Source organism: Oscarella lobularis, chromosome 15 (genome assembly GCF_947507565.1).
Source record: "Oscarella lobularis chromosome 15, ooOscLobu1.1, whole genome shotgun sequence".
In the NCBI taxonomy this organism is placed as follows: Eukaryota; Metazoa; Porifera; class Homoscleromorpha; order Homosclerophorida; family Oscarellidae; genus Oscarella; species Oscarella lobularis.
In genome coordinates this window covers 2178502-2196158 of record NC_089189.1, presented here as the reverse complement: position 1 = coordinate 2196158, position 17657 = coordinate 2178502, and the positions used below count along the sequence as shown (strand labels likewise).

The 17657-nt window shown below is 48.0% G+C and overlaps 3 protein-coding genes across 4 annotated transcripts; all 3 read left to right on the top strand.

The window, feature by feature from the left end:
* Positions 1-2499: 2499 nt before the first annotated feature.
* LOC136196412 (monocarboxylate transporter 13-like) lies at positions 2500-5433 on the top strand. Of its 2 annotated transcripts, XM_065985953.1 has the most exons (5): positions 2500-2814; positions 2876-3836; positions 4167-4726; positions 4782-5151; positions 5207-5433. In XM_065985953.1, the coding sequence occupies exons 2-5, from the start codon at positions 3512-3514 to the stop codon at positions 5431-5433; spliced, it is 1482 nt and encodes a 493-aa protein (XP_065842025.1). In that variant the 5' UTR covers positions 2500-2814; positions 2876-3511. The 2 variants fall into 2 exon arrangements, with proteins under 2 accessions (XP_065842025.1, XP_065842024.1); XM_065985952.1 differs by having other exon boundaries at positions 2500-3836.
* A 132-nt stretch (positions 5434-5565) lies between these two features.
* Positions 5566-7640, top strand: LOC136196413 (monoacylglycerol lipase ABHD2-like). The gene is made up of 5 exons (XM_065985954.1): positions 5566-6275; positions 6798-7007; positions 7057-7126; positions 7184-7271; positions 7326-7640. Exons 1-5 carry the CDS (start codon positions 5566-5568, stop codon positions 7472-7474), a joined length of 1227 nt encoding a protein of 408 aa, XP_065842026.1. The 3' UTR covers positions 7475-7640.
* Positions 7641-7959: 319 nt separating this feature from the next.
* On the top strand, positions 7960-17312 carry LOC136196410 (uncharacterized). Its single transcript, XM_065985950.1, has 7 exons — positions 7960-8013; positions 9635-15303; positions 15355-15650; positions 15711-15946; positions 16000-16612; positions 16671-16852; positions 16902-17312. The coding sequence occupies exons 2-7, from the start codon at positions 14334-14336 to the stop codon at positions 17176-17178; spliced, it is 2574 nt and encodes an 857-aa protein (XP_065842022.1). The 5' UTR covers positions 7960-8013; positions 9635-14333; the 3' UTR covers positions 17179-17312.
* The last annotated feature ends 345 nt before the right edge of the window (positions 17313-17657 follow it).

Sequence of the window (17657 nt, the reverse complement as noted above, 5' to 3'; positions counted from 1 at the left end):
TACTGGTATTAAAATCGAAGTCGTTTGTTTTCGTCACTCCGTACTAGTCTGTAGATTAGTGTCACATATGTATGGGTGTGACGTGAAGTGACGTTTTGTGACGTTTTGTACGGGAAATCCCAAGGTGCTCGATCTTTTCTCTTCCCTTCGTTCTGGCGCTCATTACTCTCTTCCTGACGTCTCGTAGGCTGCAAGTGGTCTACGCGTACAGCGGAAACGGCGCCGAAAAGGCGCACGGTCGATCGCGCTGCCGCGAAACTTCTCAGGCGCTGCGCGCCGACGCTCCTCTTAGCCTCTCAGGCCAAGCCCTTCCCCCAGATGTCTGGATGAGTAAGCTCAAGCCATTGCTCGATCACGCTTCGATTCGTTCTCACCTAACGGCTAGATAATATACTATAGTATCGTGTCCGTGCGACAACGTCACACGTACAGAGTCCTTTTCTCTTGTCGTGCAAGCTGCAGCGCAACCAACAAGACGTAAGAGACTTAGCGTCTAATCAATAGAGTTTTGCGTAGGCGTGGTACAAAACGTTCACTCTCCTTTAAATAGAAATATACGCGTAACGTCTCTCGCTTCCGATTCGAAGCCGCAAGAGGACGTAAACATAAATAGTGGTCGGCGGTTGCGAGTTGGGCTTCCAACGGATGCTTATTTCAAAAAGCCTTTCGCTACCTGGAAGCTGACGTCACGCATAAAGACCGTACATGCACGTGCGCACGAACTCATGCACGTATATCATGGGAAAGAGTACGGGCAACGCGTCATAGTTCAGTTCTCTCGCGAGTCGTTTTCATCCAGTATGACTGCCGCAAAAGGGGAAACGTACCGATGGCCAATTATCGTCTGCATTGCGGCATTCGTTGCCTTTTTTCTCCTTGGCGGTATCATGTACGCGACGGGAGTCCTATTCAGCGAACTGCTAAAAATGCCTTGTGACGTCAAACGGCCGATGCACAACGCTAGCGCCGAGAGAGACACTTCAAGCTCGACGTGCGGCACTTCCAATGCGACGTCGCGCTGCGACTACGAGCGAGAGGTGCAGTGGACCAACGTGAGCCAAACCGCTACCGATGCGAATGCGACAGAAGAATGCGGAGGCTTTGGCGAATCTAGAGGCAAAACAGGTGACAAACCGTACAGTGCACGAATAATAGCCCTCCAACAAATTAAGAGCGCTATGCAAACACCAGCCCTATGGCCTCAGGAGGGAAACTCGCCTTGCACGCGAGCTTCGCGTGGGCGTGTCATCTTCGTTTCCTAGTAATGAATAGACAGTTGATGTAAGTTCGTTCTGCGATGGTACTTCTTCTTTAAGCAAAAAATTCCTTTTGAATTCAGTTTTGGTGTATTTTTAATTAACATAGATAGATAGGGCGACGAAAGTTAGAGTCACGTGCAGTGCGAGTCTCTCTCTTTCGAACCGACCCTCCTAGGCTAAACAACGTTTTTTCGTACACTACCTGTATACATGTATACCTTTTTTTAGCGTGGGTTTCTTCCGTTCATCTCGCCGTCAGCCAACTCTTCGGAATTCTGGCGGCTATACTTATCGACCGTTTTGGCTGTCGTACGGTAGCGTCATCGGCTCGGCTTTAGCGGCACTAGGCTGTCTAGCCTCCTCCTTCGCCCCGTCTCTAATTCTCTTCATCTGTCTCTACAGCCTCGTCTCGGGCGTCGGTTACGCACTGCTATTCACTAGCTCCATCGTCGTCGTCACGCAGCACTGGAGGCCGCTCGGATATCTGCCAATTGCCAACGCTTTTGCTATGTCCGGAATGGCAGTAGGGGCCATAGCGTTTGGGCCAATATCGCGCGGCTTTATAGGCAGTTACGATTGGCGTAACTACCTTCGCTTTCTAGCTGCTTCTTTCGGGGGAATTCTAGCTCTGATTCTTCTTTACAAGCGTCCAGTCACTGACGCCAAAACGACTAATGAGAATCCGGTACAGAAGAGAAAAATTTTGGACGTGTCACTGTTAAAAAAGCCGTCTCTTGTGCTCTTCATGGTTGCAATTCTTATAATGTTCTTAGGTCTTTCTGCTCCTTTCGTTCACATGGTAAGTGACTCGTTCATTTTCTTCCCCACGTGCATGTATCAATAGCTTTCCTCATTAAAAGGTTCGATTTGCCCTCGACTTGTGTTCGTCTCAAGCCGAAGCCGATTATCTCGTCACCTATTTCGGTATTGGCTCTCTCGTCGGTCGCATTGTCGTCGGATTTATAGGAAATCATCGTCGAGTCGAACCGATTTATCTCTATCTCTTCTGCATCATTTCTTCCAGTGTCTCGGTTGCGTGCGCACCGTTGATTCGGTCGTACGGAGGACTGGCCGCCTTTGCGGCCGTTTACGGTTTTTTCTCGGGGGAATACTCTCCTTTGGTGTTGTCGTTCTGGGAACCGTTGTGCAGAAGAAGGAACAGGTTCCACAAGGGCCTTCAAACGTATTATCGGCTCCTATTGCAGGTTTATGTAGTTCTTTAGATGTCACTATTTTTTAATTATAGCCAGGTGTTTCTATAGGTTGGATATATGATGGGACGTGCTCGTATTCAATTTCTTTTTACCTGAGCGGCACAACGTTCGCACTTGCGTTTGGGGTTTTGTGCCTGGTTGCTTACATTCAAAGACGAAAACGTTTGAATGAAGAGAAAGGTCAACCAGCGGAAACTTTAGAATGAATTCAGCTTACCGGTATTCTGAAAAATCGAAGTCGTTTGTTTTCGTCACTCCGTACTAGTCTGTAGATTAGTGTCACATACTGTACATGTGACGTGGGTGACGTTTTTGTGACGTTTTGTACGGGAAATCCCAAGGTGCTCGATCTTCTCTCTTCCCTTCGTTCTGGCGCTCATACTCTCTTCCTGACGTCTCAAGGTCTCTCGTAAGCTGTATATCTGCAAGTGGTCTACGCGTACAGCGGAAACGACGCCGAAAAGGCGCACGGTCGATCGCGCTGCCGCGAAACTTCTCAGGCGCTGCGCGCCGACTCTCCTCGTAGCCTCTCAGGCCAAGCCCTTCCCCCAGATGTCTGGATGAGTAGGCTCAAGCCATTGCTCGATCACGCTTCGATTCGTTCTCACCGAACGGCTAGAAAATATACTATAGTATCGTGTCCGTGCGACAACGTCACACGTACAGAGTCCTTTTCTCTTGTCGTGCAAGCTGCAGCGCAACCAACAAGACGTAAGAGACTTAGCGTCTAATCAATAGAGTTTTGCGTAGGCGTGGTACAAAACGTTCACGCTCCTTAAAATAGAAATACACCCGGTACGCGTAACGTCTCGCTTCCGATTCGAAGCCGCAAGAGGAAGTAAACATAAATTGGGGTTGGCGTTTGCGAGTTAGGCTTCCACCGGATGCTTATTTCAAAAAGCCTTTCGCTACCTGGAAGCTAACGTCACGCATAAAGACCGTACATGCACGTGCGCACGAACTCATGCACGTATATCATGGGAAAGCGTACGCACAACGCGTCATAGTTCAGTTCTCTCGCGAGTCGTTTTCATCAGTATGACTGCCGCAAAAGGGAAAACGTACCGATGGCCAATTATCGTCTGCATTGCGGCATTCGTTGCCTTTTTCCTCCTTGGCGGTATCATGTACGCGACGGGAGTCCTATTCAGCGAACTGCTAAAAGTGCCTTGTGACGTCAAACGGCCAATGCACAACGCTAGCGCCGAGAGAGACACTTCAAGCTCGACGTGCGGCACTTCAAATGTGACGTCGCGCTGCGACAACGAGCGAGAGGTGCAGTGGACCAACGTGAGCCAAACGGCGAACGATGCGAATGCGACAGAAGAATGCGGAGGCTTTGGCGAATCTAGAGGCAAAACAGGTGACAAACCGTACAGTGCACGCATGATAGCCCTCCAACAAATTAAGAGCGCAATGGAAACACCAGCCCTATAGCGATTTAGAGGGAAACTCGCCCTTGCACGCGAGCTTCGCGTGGGCGTGTCATCTTCGTTTCCTTCTAAATAATGAATAGACAGTTGATGTAAGTTCTGCGATGGTACTGCTTCTATAAGAAAAATTCCTTTTTGATGCATAAACGTCTTGGCGATTCAGTTTTAATTAACATAGATATGTTAGAGTCACGTGCAGTGCGAGTCCTCTCTCTTCCGAACCGACCCTCTTAGGCTAAACGAAGTTTTTTTTCCTATAGCGTGGGTTTCTTCCGTTCATCTCGCCGCCGGCCGACTCTTCGGAATTTTGGCGGCTATACTTATCGATCGCTTTGGCTGTCGTACGGTAGCCGTCATCGGCTCGGCCTTAGCGGCACTAGGCTGTCTGGCCTCCTCGTTTGCCTCATCTCTAATTCTCTTCATCTGTCTCTACAGTCTAATATCGGGCGTGGGTTACGCGTTACTATTTACCAGCTCCGTTGTCATTGTACAGCAGCACTGGAGACCACTCGGTTATTTACCTATTGCCAATGGCTTTGCTCTGGCCGGAATGGGAGTTGGTGCCATAGCGTTTGGGCCAATATCACGGGCATTTATCGGCAACTACGATTGGCGCAGTTACCTTCTCTTCCTAGCAGCCGCCTTCGCAGTCGTTCTAGGCCTGTCTCTTCTTTACAAGGCTCCAACCACAGAAGCCGATACAAAAAAGAAGAAAAGGAAAATTTTCAATGTGGCTTTACTGAAAAGTCCTTCCGTTGTACTCTTCATGGTCGCAGTCATTCTCATGTTTCTCGGCCTTTCCGCTCCCTTCGTTCACATGGTAACAAATCCTTATATACATTTCTACGTCATATACTATATATCTCATCATATAGGTTCGCTTTGCCCTCGACCTGTGTTCGTCTCAAGCCGAAGCCGATTATCTTGTCACCTATTTCGGTATTGGTTCCCTCGTCGGTCGTGTGGTCGTCGGATTTATCGGAAATCATCGTCGAGTCCAACCGGTTTATCTCTATCTTATTTGCCTCGTTTGCGCAAGCGCGTCGGTTTATTGCGCGCCGTTGATTCAGACGTACGCCGGTCTGGCCGCCTTCGCTTCCGCGTACGGTTTCTTTCTGGGAGGTATACTCTCCTTTGCTTACGTCACTCTGGGAAGCATTGTGACGAAGGAGCAGGTGCCACAGGCGGCGGGATGGTACATGTGCTCCCAGGGTCCGTCAAACGTAATATCTGCTCCTATTGCAGGTGGGGTTGAATAGTTTAATTAATTGATTAATTAAAATATTTTGCGGTGTTCTAGGCTGGATATACGATGGGACGTGCTCGTATTCGATTGCGTTTTATCTGAGCGGCACGACTTTTGCGCTCTCTTCAGGAGTTATGTTTATCGTCGCTTACATTGAGAGAAGAAAGCGCCGGAATGAGGAGATGAAAAAGTGTGGGAATGAGGAGAAAGAAAAGTGTGGGAATGAGGAGATGAAAAAGTGTGGGAATGAGGAGAAAGAAAAGTGCGAGCCATCAGTCTAATGGTGCACGATAACCAAGACTCAGAACATTTCGAATGAATTATGTCTAATCTTGATGGGTCGTTTGTCATAGATTAATTGAATAACAACACGTGCTTAGCGTCCTACGTATACGGGAAATGAGGAAGTGAACATGTTGGCAAACGGTCTCGATTCTCTTCTCTTCTCCTACGTCCCGACGATCGTTCTGGCGCTCATCATCATCTCCTGGCTTCTCAACGTCTTCTCGCGCGCCGAATCGCCCCAGATCGTCTACGCGTCGAGCGAAAAAGACGCCGATAGTACGCACGGTCGCGCACTCGCGCAAAACTGCCCCATTCTCGTCGAACGCTACGCGCCGCCGCTCCTCTGGGGCCGCAACGGGCACATCCAAACCCTCCTCTTCGGCATCGTCGGTCGCATTCGTCCGCCGCGACCGTCGGGACGCCGCGAAACGCGAATTTCGCGCGATGGCGCCTCCGTCGCATTCGACGTCTTCGATTCGACGATCGATCCATCGAAACCGATCATAATCGTCTGTCCGGGAATCGGCGGCAGCGTCGAGAGCTCCTCCGTTCGCGTTTTCGTCGATTACGCGACGAGTTTCGGTCACGGAGTCGTCGTTTTTAATCACGTGGGCGTGGTCTGTTCCGTGAGGCAAAGGCGTTTGTTTACGTATGGCGGTACGGACGATTTTGACGTCGCGGTTCAGTATGCGAAGGAGAAGTTTCGTTGCCATGGTTTGGTTGGCGTTGGTGTTTCCATGGGCGCCAATATTCTTGTGAAGTATTTGGGTGAAAAGCCGCGAAGACAGAAGGATTTTCTCTGTGCCATGTCAGTGTGTCAAGGATATGATATACTCAAGTAAGCCAAAGAGTCTATAGAGTAGTCCTTCAATATCATTATATGAGAGCGCCCAATCATCAAAGATTCTTACATGAGCGTCCCGTGTATTTCCTAGTTGATATGAGAGCGCTCAATCATCAAAGATTCTTACATGAGCGTCCCGTGTAGTTGATATGAGAGCTCCCAATAATCAAAGATTCTTACATGAGCGTTCCGTGTATTTCCTAGTTGATATGAGAGCTCCCAATAATCAAAGATTCTTACATGAGCGTCCCGTGTAGTTGATATGAGAGCGCTCAATCATCAAAGATTCTTACATGAGCGTCCCGTGTATTTCCTTGTTGATATGAGAGCGCTCAATCATCAAAGATTCTTACATGAGCGTCCCGTGTATTTCCTAGTTGATATGAGGGCGCTCAATTATCCGAGATTCTTTGATGATCGACGGCTGTATTTACCTTATTAGGAGGTTTTTATAACCGATGCCTCCTTCGAGCATAGTGATTTAGCCAATGCGATTGACTGTCTTTTTTATTATAGAGTGAAGCGTTTGCTGACTCAATGGGATCAGGGCAGATTCTTCTATAACTATCTCATAACGAAAAAGGTTCTCCAGACAGTGAAACGCAATTCCAATATTTTTGACACGGTCAAAGCTGGAGACGGCTCCATGGCAACCGTACCCCTTCCCAACAAAGAACGAACTCTCTCAGCCACCTCTTTGTACGAAATAGACGAATACCTACAGAGGTAAGGAAAGCCAGAGAATCAAACTGGAATCGAATGTTAATTTGTAAAGGCGTTTGCATGGCTACGAGTCGGTGGAGGATTACTATAGGGAACACAGCTGCTGTAACTATCTAGACAAAGTAAAATATTTATCCAAATATGTTCATAATGATTAGGTTAAAATAATTTTTTTAAAGGTGACCGATGTTCCTCTATTGATTGTCAACGCTTCCGACGATCCTCTCGTTCCGGAGAGTCTGATGAGCATAGCGCGAAATTACGCAGGTATTACCCTATAGGGATTAATAGCCTTCTTTACAAATAATTTATTGTTTCAAGCGAAAAATTCCAATGCTTTATTCGTCCAAACGAAACACGGCGGACATCTGGGATTCTTCGAGGGCCGTCTCCTCGTTCCGCGCACCGTCTCGTGGATCGATCGGCTTGCTATTGAATTTATTAACGCCGTGATTCAGATGAAACTGTAGACCGTCGACCGACTGGTAAGAATCTCCGAACACACTCGCATTTCTTCACGCTCATAATTTATTATTTGTATACTGCACGTTTGGTCGCGTTATTTATTTGTGTGACGGTCTTTTAGAAGACCAATGGTGCCTTACCCACTAAATTATATTTATCCATTGAAATGGATTGTATATTCATAGTCTAACTTCGTAACTGTAGATAGATAGATAGATAGATAAGCAACTCTATAGAAAACCCAATCAGCATTTTCTCCCGAGAATAAATCGTGTATGGATCGATGGGGCTAGTGCAGGTGAGGCAAACGTTTTAGAAAACTTCAATTCGGTCGAACTCGACGAGAGTGAAAGTGAGTCCTTGTGGCGAGAATGCTCCCCTGCTCCAACGTTTGCTTGGGATTCCAAGTTCTAAAGATAAACATCATACAATAGATTAATTTTCAACAAAAGTTTTTCACTTTTCCTGTACTAATCCTGCGTTTTTGATAGCTTCCTTGCTACGAACGTTCACAGTCCGCATTTTGGTAGCTCGGATCTAACAGGTGAGCTGATGCATTAGCCTACACTATGTACAGTAGAGTACTGTTCAAAATTTCGACGCACCCTCTAATGAAGCCCCACTTAGTCTTCTAATTAACCAATTACACGTTCACTGTTCGGCGTCCCGATGCTCATTAGTTAACGAGAAACGGGTCGACTAGTCTAGTTGGTTGCGTATGAAGTGTAGCGCACGTTTGACTGCCCCGACATATCGCCTAGATTTTGCTGACCAAGCGTACTGTCCTAACTGCGTATGCGTTCGCTTTTCGCGTTCACATAGCGACCGAATGTCCTGGCCTTTTAAGGTCAAAGAACGCGCGAGTCCCCGAAAGGGGCCTCAGTTGAAATTTTTCCTTATCTGAGTCAACCTTTAATCATATATTGATTAGTATATGTCATGTGGCTTTGGCGACATAGATAGTGCATGCAATTGAACACACAGGCAGCAAAAGTTTCTTTTCTCATGTTCAACTCACTGACAGAAAACTTTTGCTTCTTCAATTCGGTCAAACTCGACGAGAGTCCATGTCGCGAGAAGACTCGCGTGCTCCAACGTCTGCGTGGGAAGCAGCAACAAATTCTAAAAATTAATTATTTAATTTTTATTAATTAAAGTAATCTTACGTTTTTGATAGCTCCCAAGCTGCGAACGATCACAGTCGCATTTTGGTACCTCGGATCCGACGAGTCGATTGTCGTGTAGAGCCCAACGAGCCTATAGATGAGATTAGTCGTATAGTTATCGAATTGCAGTCCCGTTTCGTTGAATATCTTCTGTCCAAAAGGTGCAATGAGGGACCTGATTCCCTGCCTATCCTGCTTAGCCAATCGCCTCGTAGCCGTATGATTCCATAGAATTAGATCTTGGGAAAGAATCGTTATCGCTTTTAATTTAAAAAATGTATATTTATATGTATACCCTCTTTGATTTTTTGAAACATTTCGTTTTCTCCTCGTTCCGTGGCGGTAACGTTTCTTTCAAATTCGTCCCTGTTCGCCTCGTTTTCGTACGGTCGACTTTGATTGGTCGAACTCCCGTTGTAATGATGCAAATAGTTTGCTAGAGCTTCCAGTGTTCGTCGACTGCTCGCAATCGCTTTGTAACGATACATTTCGGCTTGATCGAAGTCGATCGTGTATTCGTCGCACGTCGCCTTGTGGAGAGTTCGCGAGTGCGACATTCCTTCGGAGACGGCTTGAATCGTTTCAGGCAGTTTGCGCATGAACGATTCAAGACGATGAAACTCCTGGCACCGACCCTGATCCGACCCTAGAGAGAGAGAGAGACACCAACGTATAGTGCGATGTCAGTGTAGAGTATAGAGATAGAGAGATGTGCGATTGTTGGAAGATAGACCGGGTCTCACTTTAAAACACACTGCTTAATTAAAATGACTACTAGCTAGGCCCGGTTTATTTTTCTTAGCAATGCAAGTGTCATTGCCTCTAATGAAATCACGGCCCCATGCAGTCCCTAAGAAAGATCTTCCCTATTCAGAGCTTCCACTACTGTACATATATGTAGGGTCTAACTAACGTCGAGAGCCCTTATAAAAACCTCCTCCTTACCTATGTTCTCCCGATTATCTATTGGCACGATTTCAACCTCGTCTTCCCCGTTAGGGCGATCGCCGTCGCGCGGAATCGCCGGCTCCGTCGAAGCGTTCACCAATTGTCGCCTAAACTCCTCCACGTGAGCCAAAGTCAAGTCGATATCCCTATCAACTTCGTCGAAAGCGCGTCGCATTCGCAACTTGGCGACCACACCCACGCTTCCGGTAAGTCCCCCATAGGAGGCCCCCAAGGTCGATCTCCTTCGCTTCCCGGCCCCTGATGGGCGTATATACTGATCGGGGAAGTAGTGACGATGACTATAGTCCGGTAAATGACGTCGCAGTCGCTCGGCGACGTCGCGTCGACTTCGTCCACTTATACCCGGAAACACGGCGTCGGCCAAATCGAGTGCCATCTCCTGTATGCTCTTCAAGCGCAAACTAAACGACAAACTCACGTGATGACGTCGTAGGAACGACACTTCGATTCGACCGCGAAAGTGTCCACTTGACACCAATCCGATTTTGATGTCGAATTCGATTAGGAATATGTTGATTAGTCCGCCTAGGGTGAATCGTATGATTGCCGCTGCCGCGTCGGCGCCGGCCTTGACGGCGATTTTTACTCCTTCCAGTATCGCTTTGGCGACGTCGAGCGCCGCCGTCGCCGCGCGGACGAGTTTCTCGGCGACCCATAGAGCGGCGTAGGCGATTCCGCGCAGTACTCGGCATCCGGCGTTCGCCGCTTCGCATATGACGTCTGGTGTTGTCCAACAGCAGCTGTTCCATCCCGGACAGCCGATGCATCGGCCCCACCAGCGACGACAGCAACTGTTCCACGAGGGACAGCCCACGCACCCTAGAAATAAATAAATCCATAGTTAGTTACTCGCAGCCTCTACAGTTTTCTTAAGGAGCCGGCTCTCTTTTGAACAAAAGATTACTTCAAATATCATCAGTTTCATTTTCACTACCACGTCAAATACTTTCATTTATATACCAACGTTATAAAAGCTCAGGAGCCAATAAGATTCTGACTCTTCTGACACGTGATCACTAATGAGCTTTGCATAAATTCAATTACCTACATTTACACGGCTCATGGATGCTAAATAGGCTACTTCTATTTCTAAACTTCCTACTATTGACTTACATCTCCCACAGCTTCTTATCGAACACAGTCGACTGACGTCATATCGAGCGATTTCCAACTTGTGCAAAGCGTGATAGAAGTGCGCCCGCGCTCCCTCCACCGTACGCTGTGCATCGGCAATTTTCCGCGTCGCTTCGTTAGCACCGTGCTGAATAATCAAAACGGCGCGTCGACTCAGCTCGTTGAACCACTCCGTCGACAGACTACCGTAGATCTGAAACGACGCCTGCTCGAGCGATCCGAAGGGCGCGTAAATCTTCAGAAGTGCTTCGAACAAGAAAAATCGTCCGCGTATATAGAAGAGGAACTGCGTAGTGGTGATTTGCAAGTAGACTTCGCGTTCGATCATCCCGTAGAGAAAACTGACGTATCCACTTGCAGTCACATTGACAGACGGAAGAGGAAGAAGTTTGACGTCAGCAACGAGCAGAGGTCCATTCGAGCTGTCGCTACTCGATTTATAAAGTTTGAGAAGACCGCCGGCAAGATTGAGAGGAGTCATGCGAATATTCAATTTAATTCCACGCGGCAAACCGACGTCGATATAAACTTTGAGACGAAAGCCGAGAATGTCGAGCGTTCCGTTGATGACAATTCCCTGGGGGATACTAATTCCCGACGGACGCAGTTCTCTCGCCGTTGCCGAATAGGAGACGAGTAGCCCTTCAGGAAAACCGCTGTTAGCTAAGACAGGCGGCAAAGGAACGTTGAAGTCGAACGCTCGCATTATCGCTGCCATCGTAAGCTGATTGACGGATCCGTAGAAGTAACTGTCACTTGGATTCAAAACGTCGATGCCGACGTAAACGCGAATTTTAATTTCATTTCCGCTGTCGATGCGACCGAGCCACACTTCACCTCCGAGCTCGAGGCCAGTGAGAAACGGTAGAGACGGCTTCAGAGTTGCTGAGATGATACCGTTGCCGAAGGCTAGATAGTCGATCCAGAAGGCGCGTTTCCATATACCTTCCATGAGCATGGTTATCGTAACTCCGTCTGCTCCGGCACGCAGTTCGCCTGTGAATTTGAGAGGGGGGTTCGAAAGGCCGAGTGTCGCGCTGATTCCGATGTAAGTCTCGGTCCCAATGCCGAATTCGAGAGCGCAACGACTCAACTCGATTCCGCCACCGAGTTGTATATTATTGACGCTTGCTGCAATGATGAATTGCGTTAGTGAGCTAATGGTGACGCTGAGTTGCAAACTAGCATCCGGTCCAAGTGTCTGCTTGCAAAACTCACAGAAGCCGTCTCCTTCGCAGTCGATGGGAAACGAGAATAAAGCAATGAGACTGAGTCCTCGTCGTATGGCAATTTTATTCAGGACGTCACCGTGGAGTTTAACACCTGGCATCGTCTTTGATGATATGATCACGGCGACTTTTAATGATCGGTCTAAGAGTCTGAGAAACGAAACGTCGATTCCAGTCAGTTTCTGTATAACACCGGCAAATCCAATATTGGCGAATTCAAAACCGCCTGCCATGGCAACGCCCGTGTCCGTCTTAGCTATAGCGCAGCTAAGACGCACTCCAGCCCACCCGGCGATTTGAGGTCGACCCGATAGCTGAACGACAAACCCGGAAGCGCCCGTGCCTACTGGAACGCTAAGGCGTGGTTCAAGAATTTTGAAGTCGATCATGGATGCTTGTCTTAGTATAGCCGATAGCTCAGCCGGCAGAAAGTCAGCGTTGAATTTGCCTATAATTTCTCCAATGTCGATCGTGGGTCCTTGGGCTGTGATAATAAACCCAAAACCCGTTGGCGCTTGCTCGATTTTCACGTCAAAATCAATGGAACCAAATTGGAGAAACCCGCCGGCTTTGAAGCGAATTTTGCGTGGCTTTGACAGGGTGATGTTGACGTAGAGAGACGGGTCGACAACTGCAACGTATCCGGGTATAATATTAATCGTTGATCCGGCGCGAAACTCCACAGCGAGACTCTTCGGTTTGCTCGCCAATTCAAATCGAGTCATCTGTATGTTGAGTATGTCTGACACTCCGGGTGGTAGAGTGAGTTCGTGGATGTTAAAGTCAGGCACTATAGCGTCGATAAGATTACCAACAGTCAATGATCTGCCGGGATCTCGAATAGAGAATTTCACGCCCCCGGATCCGATTTTGAGAACAAAGAGCACCGGCGGTTGCCCGGCGACGAACGGTATCGCGGCAACGAGACTCACACCTTTCGTAATCGGCATTGTATACTGCAATATGCCGTCGAGAACGTAAGGCAACATGTTGGGAACGGCATCTCCGGAAGAGATGACGACTCCCGTTTCCGGTATGGTTAGTCCACCGATGACTGGAACATCGCTTATGTCTACACTTCCGCCTGTCAACTTGCTCACGAGTCCAGCGAGCGAGAAGCTCGGTATATTGATTGCGAACGTGAATACGGTGCGCGCGGTTTGGTACGACTGAGCCGCGTAGCGCGTGACGAGGAAGTGACATCGGAAGCCTCCCCATCCGGCGATCGTCGGATTTCCCGATATTCCAAAGGCGAAGCCCTCTCGCCCGTACGTGGCAACGGCACTGGCTCTTTCAATAGTAAATCGATCCAATCCAATGCTCTTGAGTGGCTCTTCCAGTTCATCCGGAAGTATCTTACTACCGAGCCATTCGACAAAACTTCCAACCGGAAGTGAACCGGTAGACGGTGCACCGTAGAAGAACAAGCTTGAACCAATTTTACTTATTCGTAAATCGATTCCCGTGCGCCCGATCCATACCGTTCCGGCGACGCCGAAACTTTGAAAGGAAAACTTGTCGCTACCGCGGGTTGCTCTGGGCTGTATGAGCACGCCAACGAAGGCGGTTATATTCGAAACGGTGAGCACGTTTTCTTTGATTGTCCACGTTGGGAACGGTTTCATACCGATTGACCACTCGCCTGAGGCTAGATCAAAGGAGAAGTTGGCCACTTTGAAATTAAGTGGGTTATCTGAGTCGAGATTTTGTATTCCGAGGAGCTGGGAGACGTCTGGTAGAAGCAGTGTGAGTAGATCGAGAAGACGATAGTCGTCTTGGAAGACGGCTGATATCGATGTCGGCGTGCTGACGACGCTAATGCCGCTCTGGTTGAGCTGGGGAAAGGACGTGAAACTCGTAGCTGCAGACTGTATTGCTGAAGGATCGCCGACAAAGAACGCTCGAGCTGGAGATAGAGCAGCAAGTACGCATATCAAGAGGCAAAGCACCGGCATTGCTGTTCGTATGCCCGCTTGATTGCAAGTGACGTCGCTCGAAGAAATCTGCTGAAGATATAGGTGCTAATTAGCCACCTCTTCTGTACTAGCAGAACTCTTAGAAGAGATATTGCGATTCTTCCATCTTCTATTTCGTTTCGGGCAGCAATTCCCACAAACACTGTTTTCCTTAATACTCTTCAAGATGAGCCTGGACGTAAGGGATGCCCTTAGCAACCGTCGCTTCGATACGTTTTCCAAAATACGTGCAAATGTTTTTCCACTCTGCGCCTGAACTTTGCCGTTACCTTGGAACGAGAATTTTCGTCTGCCACCTCAAATCTAGACGCCAATCAGTCAAGCAGCCCAAAACGCGTAAATGCTTGAGCCCTTAACACAGCTCGAGTCATTCGTACAAGAGCGACTGGCATGCAGAAACAATCGCTCCTGGTGTCTTTCTGGCTAAGCTTGTTCCTCTCATGCCGTGCAGAAGCCGACAACGGCTTCACAAACGATAGCAACCTCATCACCGCAACGGAACGTCCTTTCCGCTTGAGGCGCGATTTCCTGCAGCCGGCGAACGACCTAGACGTTCCGGCAACGCACGACCTGCACGTCTACGGCATCATACGTCACATCGTTTCCGGCGCAACGGTACCGGTTTGCGAGGGCGTTCTCTTATCGAGTCGACTCGTGCTAACGCTATCCAACTGCCTCTACGATCAGGCAAACCAACTCGGAAATCCAAGCGATCTCGCCTTCTCGTATCGCGGAAATATCTACGTCGTACATAACTACATCGTTAGAGCCAACTGGCCCTATACGGTGATTCTGCTAGGCCAAGCGGTCTCCCCTACGCCGTCGGTCTACGCATTTCCGTCGTGGACGGGCGAGTGGCAGACGACTGATAAGAATTGGCTTATTCTTCCGGAGCAGGTGCGAATGCATTCGTATCGGCTCTCCTCCTACTACGCAGCGGCGCTTGGGCTAGCGGACGAGACGCCTCGTGTCAATGACATCAACGCCGTTTTAGACTCGTGTGACTTTGAAGACAAGGCTGATATGTTTGCGCTCAATTGCAAGGGTCCTTATAAGAATTTCCTTCAGAACTTTGTACCGGACGGTGCGTCGTTTTTTCGTCAAATAAGCGATGGTCCGGTAAAAGCGGTCGCCGTTCCGGCCCTAGTGATGCGCGGGGAATCGTTTTCTAAGTGTTCGGGGTCTAAGTCTCATCAGGAGCTGAGTTTCTTGAGACTACCCAAGAGATCGTCGGCTTCGCAGGGAGCCTACGTATGCGGACTCAGGTTCAAGTATCCTTACGTTCAAGTCATTTTGAACGATGCAAAGATATTGCACGAGGCGATAACTGACCAAGACGTTATACCTAACGGAAGAAAATGTAAGTTTGCTCAAAATATATAATACCCAAAATCAATTTCTTTTTGTGCAGTTGGAACAATGAATATTAATGGAATTAAAAGATTTACTCGACCTTTCGGTGCCCAGGTCATGGAAACTTTAGTAAGCATCGTTAAGGAGACTGACATCATGGCCATACAAGAGATAAGTGAAGTTAATCCAGTGGACGCCGCGCTGCGACTGCACGGCTACGCCAAAGTAGCACTGAGTCCAGGAAAAGAATTCAAAAGCGCCACTATGTTCTACTACAAAGTAAGCGAGATAGACTCAGAAGGCTGCGAAGAAATATTCAATTACAAGATGTACGGTCTTTACTGCCGATTTCGGGTACATCTGTTAATTAAACAGCTGACCAATTAAATATTTCAATTTTTTCTCTTTTGCTAGTACAAGCAAAGAGGAGGTCAGGCTCAACAGTGCATTCACTTCTTCACCGTCCATCTAACGGAGGGAAATCAGACCAGGAGACACAATCAAATAAAAGATCTCAAGAGTCGTATTGACAGTTTAGATCCCAAACTCGGTTGCAAAACCGTTTTGATTGGAGGCGATTTTAACATCGGTGCGCCAAAGTTGAGCATACCTAAAACGAGAGAAGACGCGCACTTCACAATCAGGACACTGTAAGTGAGAAGTAAACTTAGACAATCTTCTTAGAGTCACTGGGTGTTGTCAGGTCAAACATGCGTTTCTACGATACCGGAGACACGACGGAGAAGGACGGCGACGATAAGAAAGAATCTCACTATGATCATATACTTGTCAGCGATAATACGCGTCTTCTTCACCAGTACTATCCCCTCGTGCCGCCCGGCGAAAGAGCGAGCAAAGTCTACTCTACTTACATTCCCATATCAACACAGTTTCGCAACACGGAGCCTAAAATTCGAAGTTACGATCTGAGCGATCATTTGCCGTTACGATTTCAAGATTCTGACACCGGAGCATTTGTCGGTACGTGGAATTTGAGAAATTTTCAGGTGTTGAGCACAGGAAATTCGGGAAGAAAGGAAGGCCTATATAAGGAAATCTACGAAGAGGTGTTTGCGCAGTTTCACATTCTAGCCCTTCAGGAACTCTCGGGGACGGCGTCGAATCTGTACAACAAGGCTCTCATAGTTTCACCAACGCCCAATAAAGAGACCAATGAATTAGGCATTGCTTATGATCCAAGCGTTTTGCAGGTAATTAATTGTTTGGATTTGCCGGTCTCCGATCCTCCCGGCACCCCGAAGCCAAACAAGTACCGGGCTATGTTTGGATGCACGTTTCAAACAGCAAACCTAGAGGTATGCGTTTCTAAACAAAATTCTACTTTTTCTTTTTGAGCCTTTTATTTTCCTACAGCGAATCACCGTGTTTTCTGTACACGTCAAAAACGAGAACTCCAAAATAAAGACGAGCAAGCTTTATCGAGCGCACGCCGATGAGTTTGCTAGGGCCAACCCGTCCTCTGGTACTGGTACGGGTGTTGGTAACGTTTATCTAGTGGGCGACTTCAATGCAGACAAACCATCCGGTAGTAAAGCGTAAGTAGCCCGGACTCTGTCTATACTGTACCTCAAACTTCATGTGTAGATGTTTTCACCGAGACAATGGCGGTATTAGTCCTCGGTTGGAATATACTCTTATAACGTCAAAATACATTCGGGACTACGTGTGGCATAGTGAAAATCTTCTACCCGGAATATTGGGCTGTCAGGTCCTCAATCCCGAGCTGATGAGAGATAGCAGTGGGAGATATATTATTGAAGACTCGCCTAATGCCATTTCAGGATCGGGAATGCGCGTGTTTGCAACTTGGAAAGAAATATCCGATCATCTGCCTATGATTGTCGAGTTCAAGACTGAGTGAGCAAAGATACGAAGTTTGGTGGTCTGTGCATGTAGTTAGGTTGCACGTTGCTTTGTTTCATGCTATCGTAACGTCTATGTGATTGTCTTAGACGAGAGGCACACTATTTCGTTTATCACATGAGGTTGTTTCCACTCGTTGTCCGGGTTTCTCGTACCACGTGATTGAAGGTGAAAGTTCTTCGAAACTCCACGGTCAGAGCAGCTGCACTCATGCAATGGAGCCATACAGGCATAAGGGTGAGCGTAGAACGCAACGCACACTCCTTACGCACTTCACATAGTCTCTTCAAGGAGTCTCGTCGATCGTCGAAGGCGACGCCACATGGTTGCATTGGAAACGTCGCCTATAGAAGTAATGGGGATAGGAAAGATAGCAAAGATGAAGAGAAGACTTCAGGTTTGCACCGGGGTCCCCTCCATAGGTAGACTGCTACTCACGAAGCAGAAGTTACGCGAGACTTTTCCATACTCTTGGCG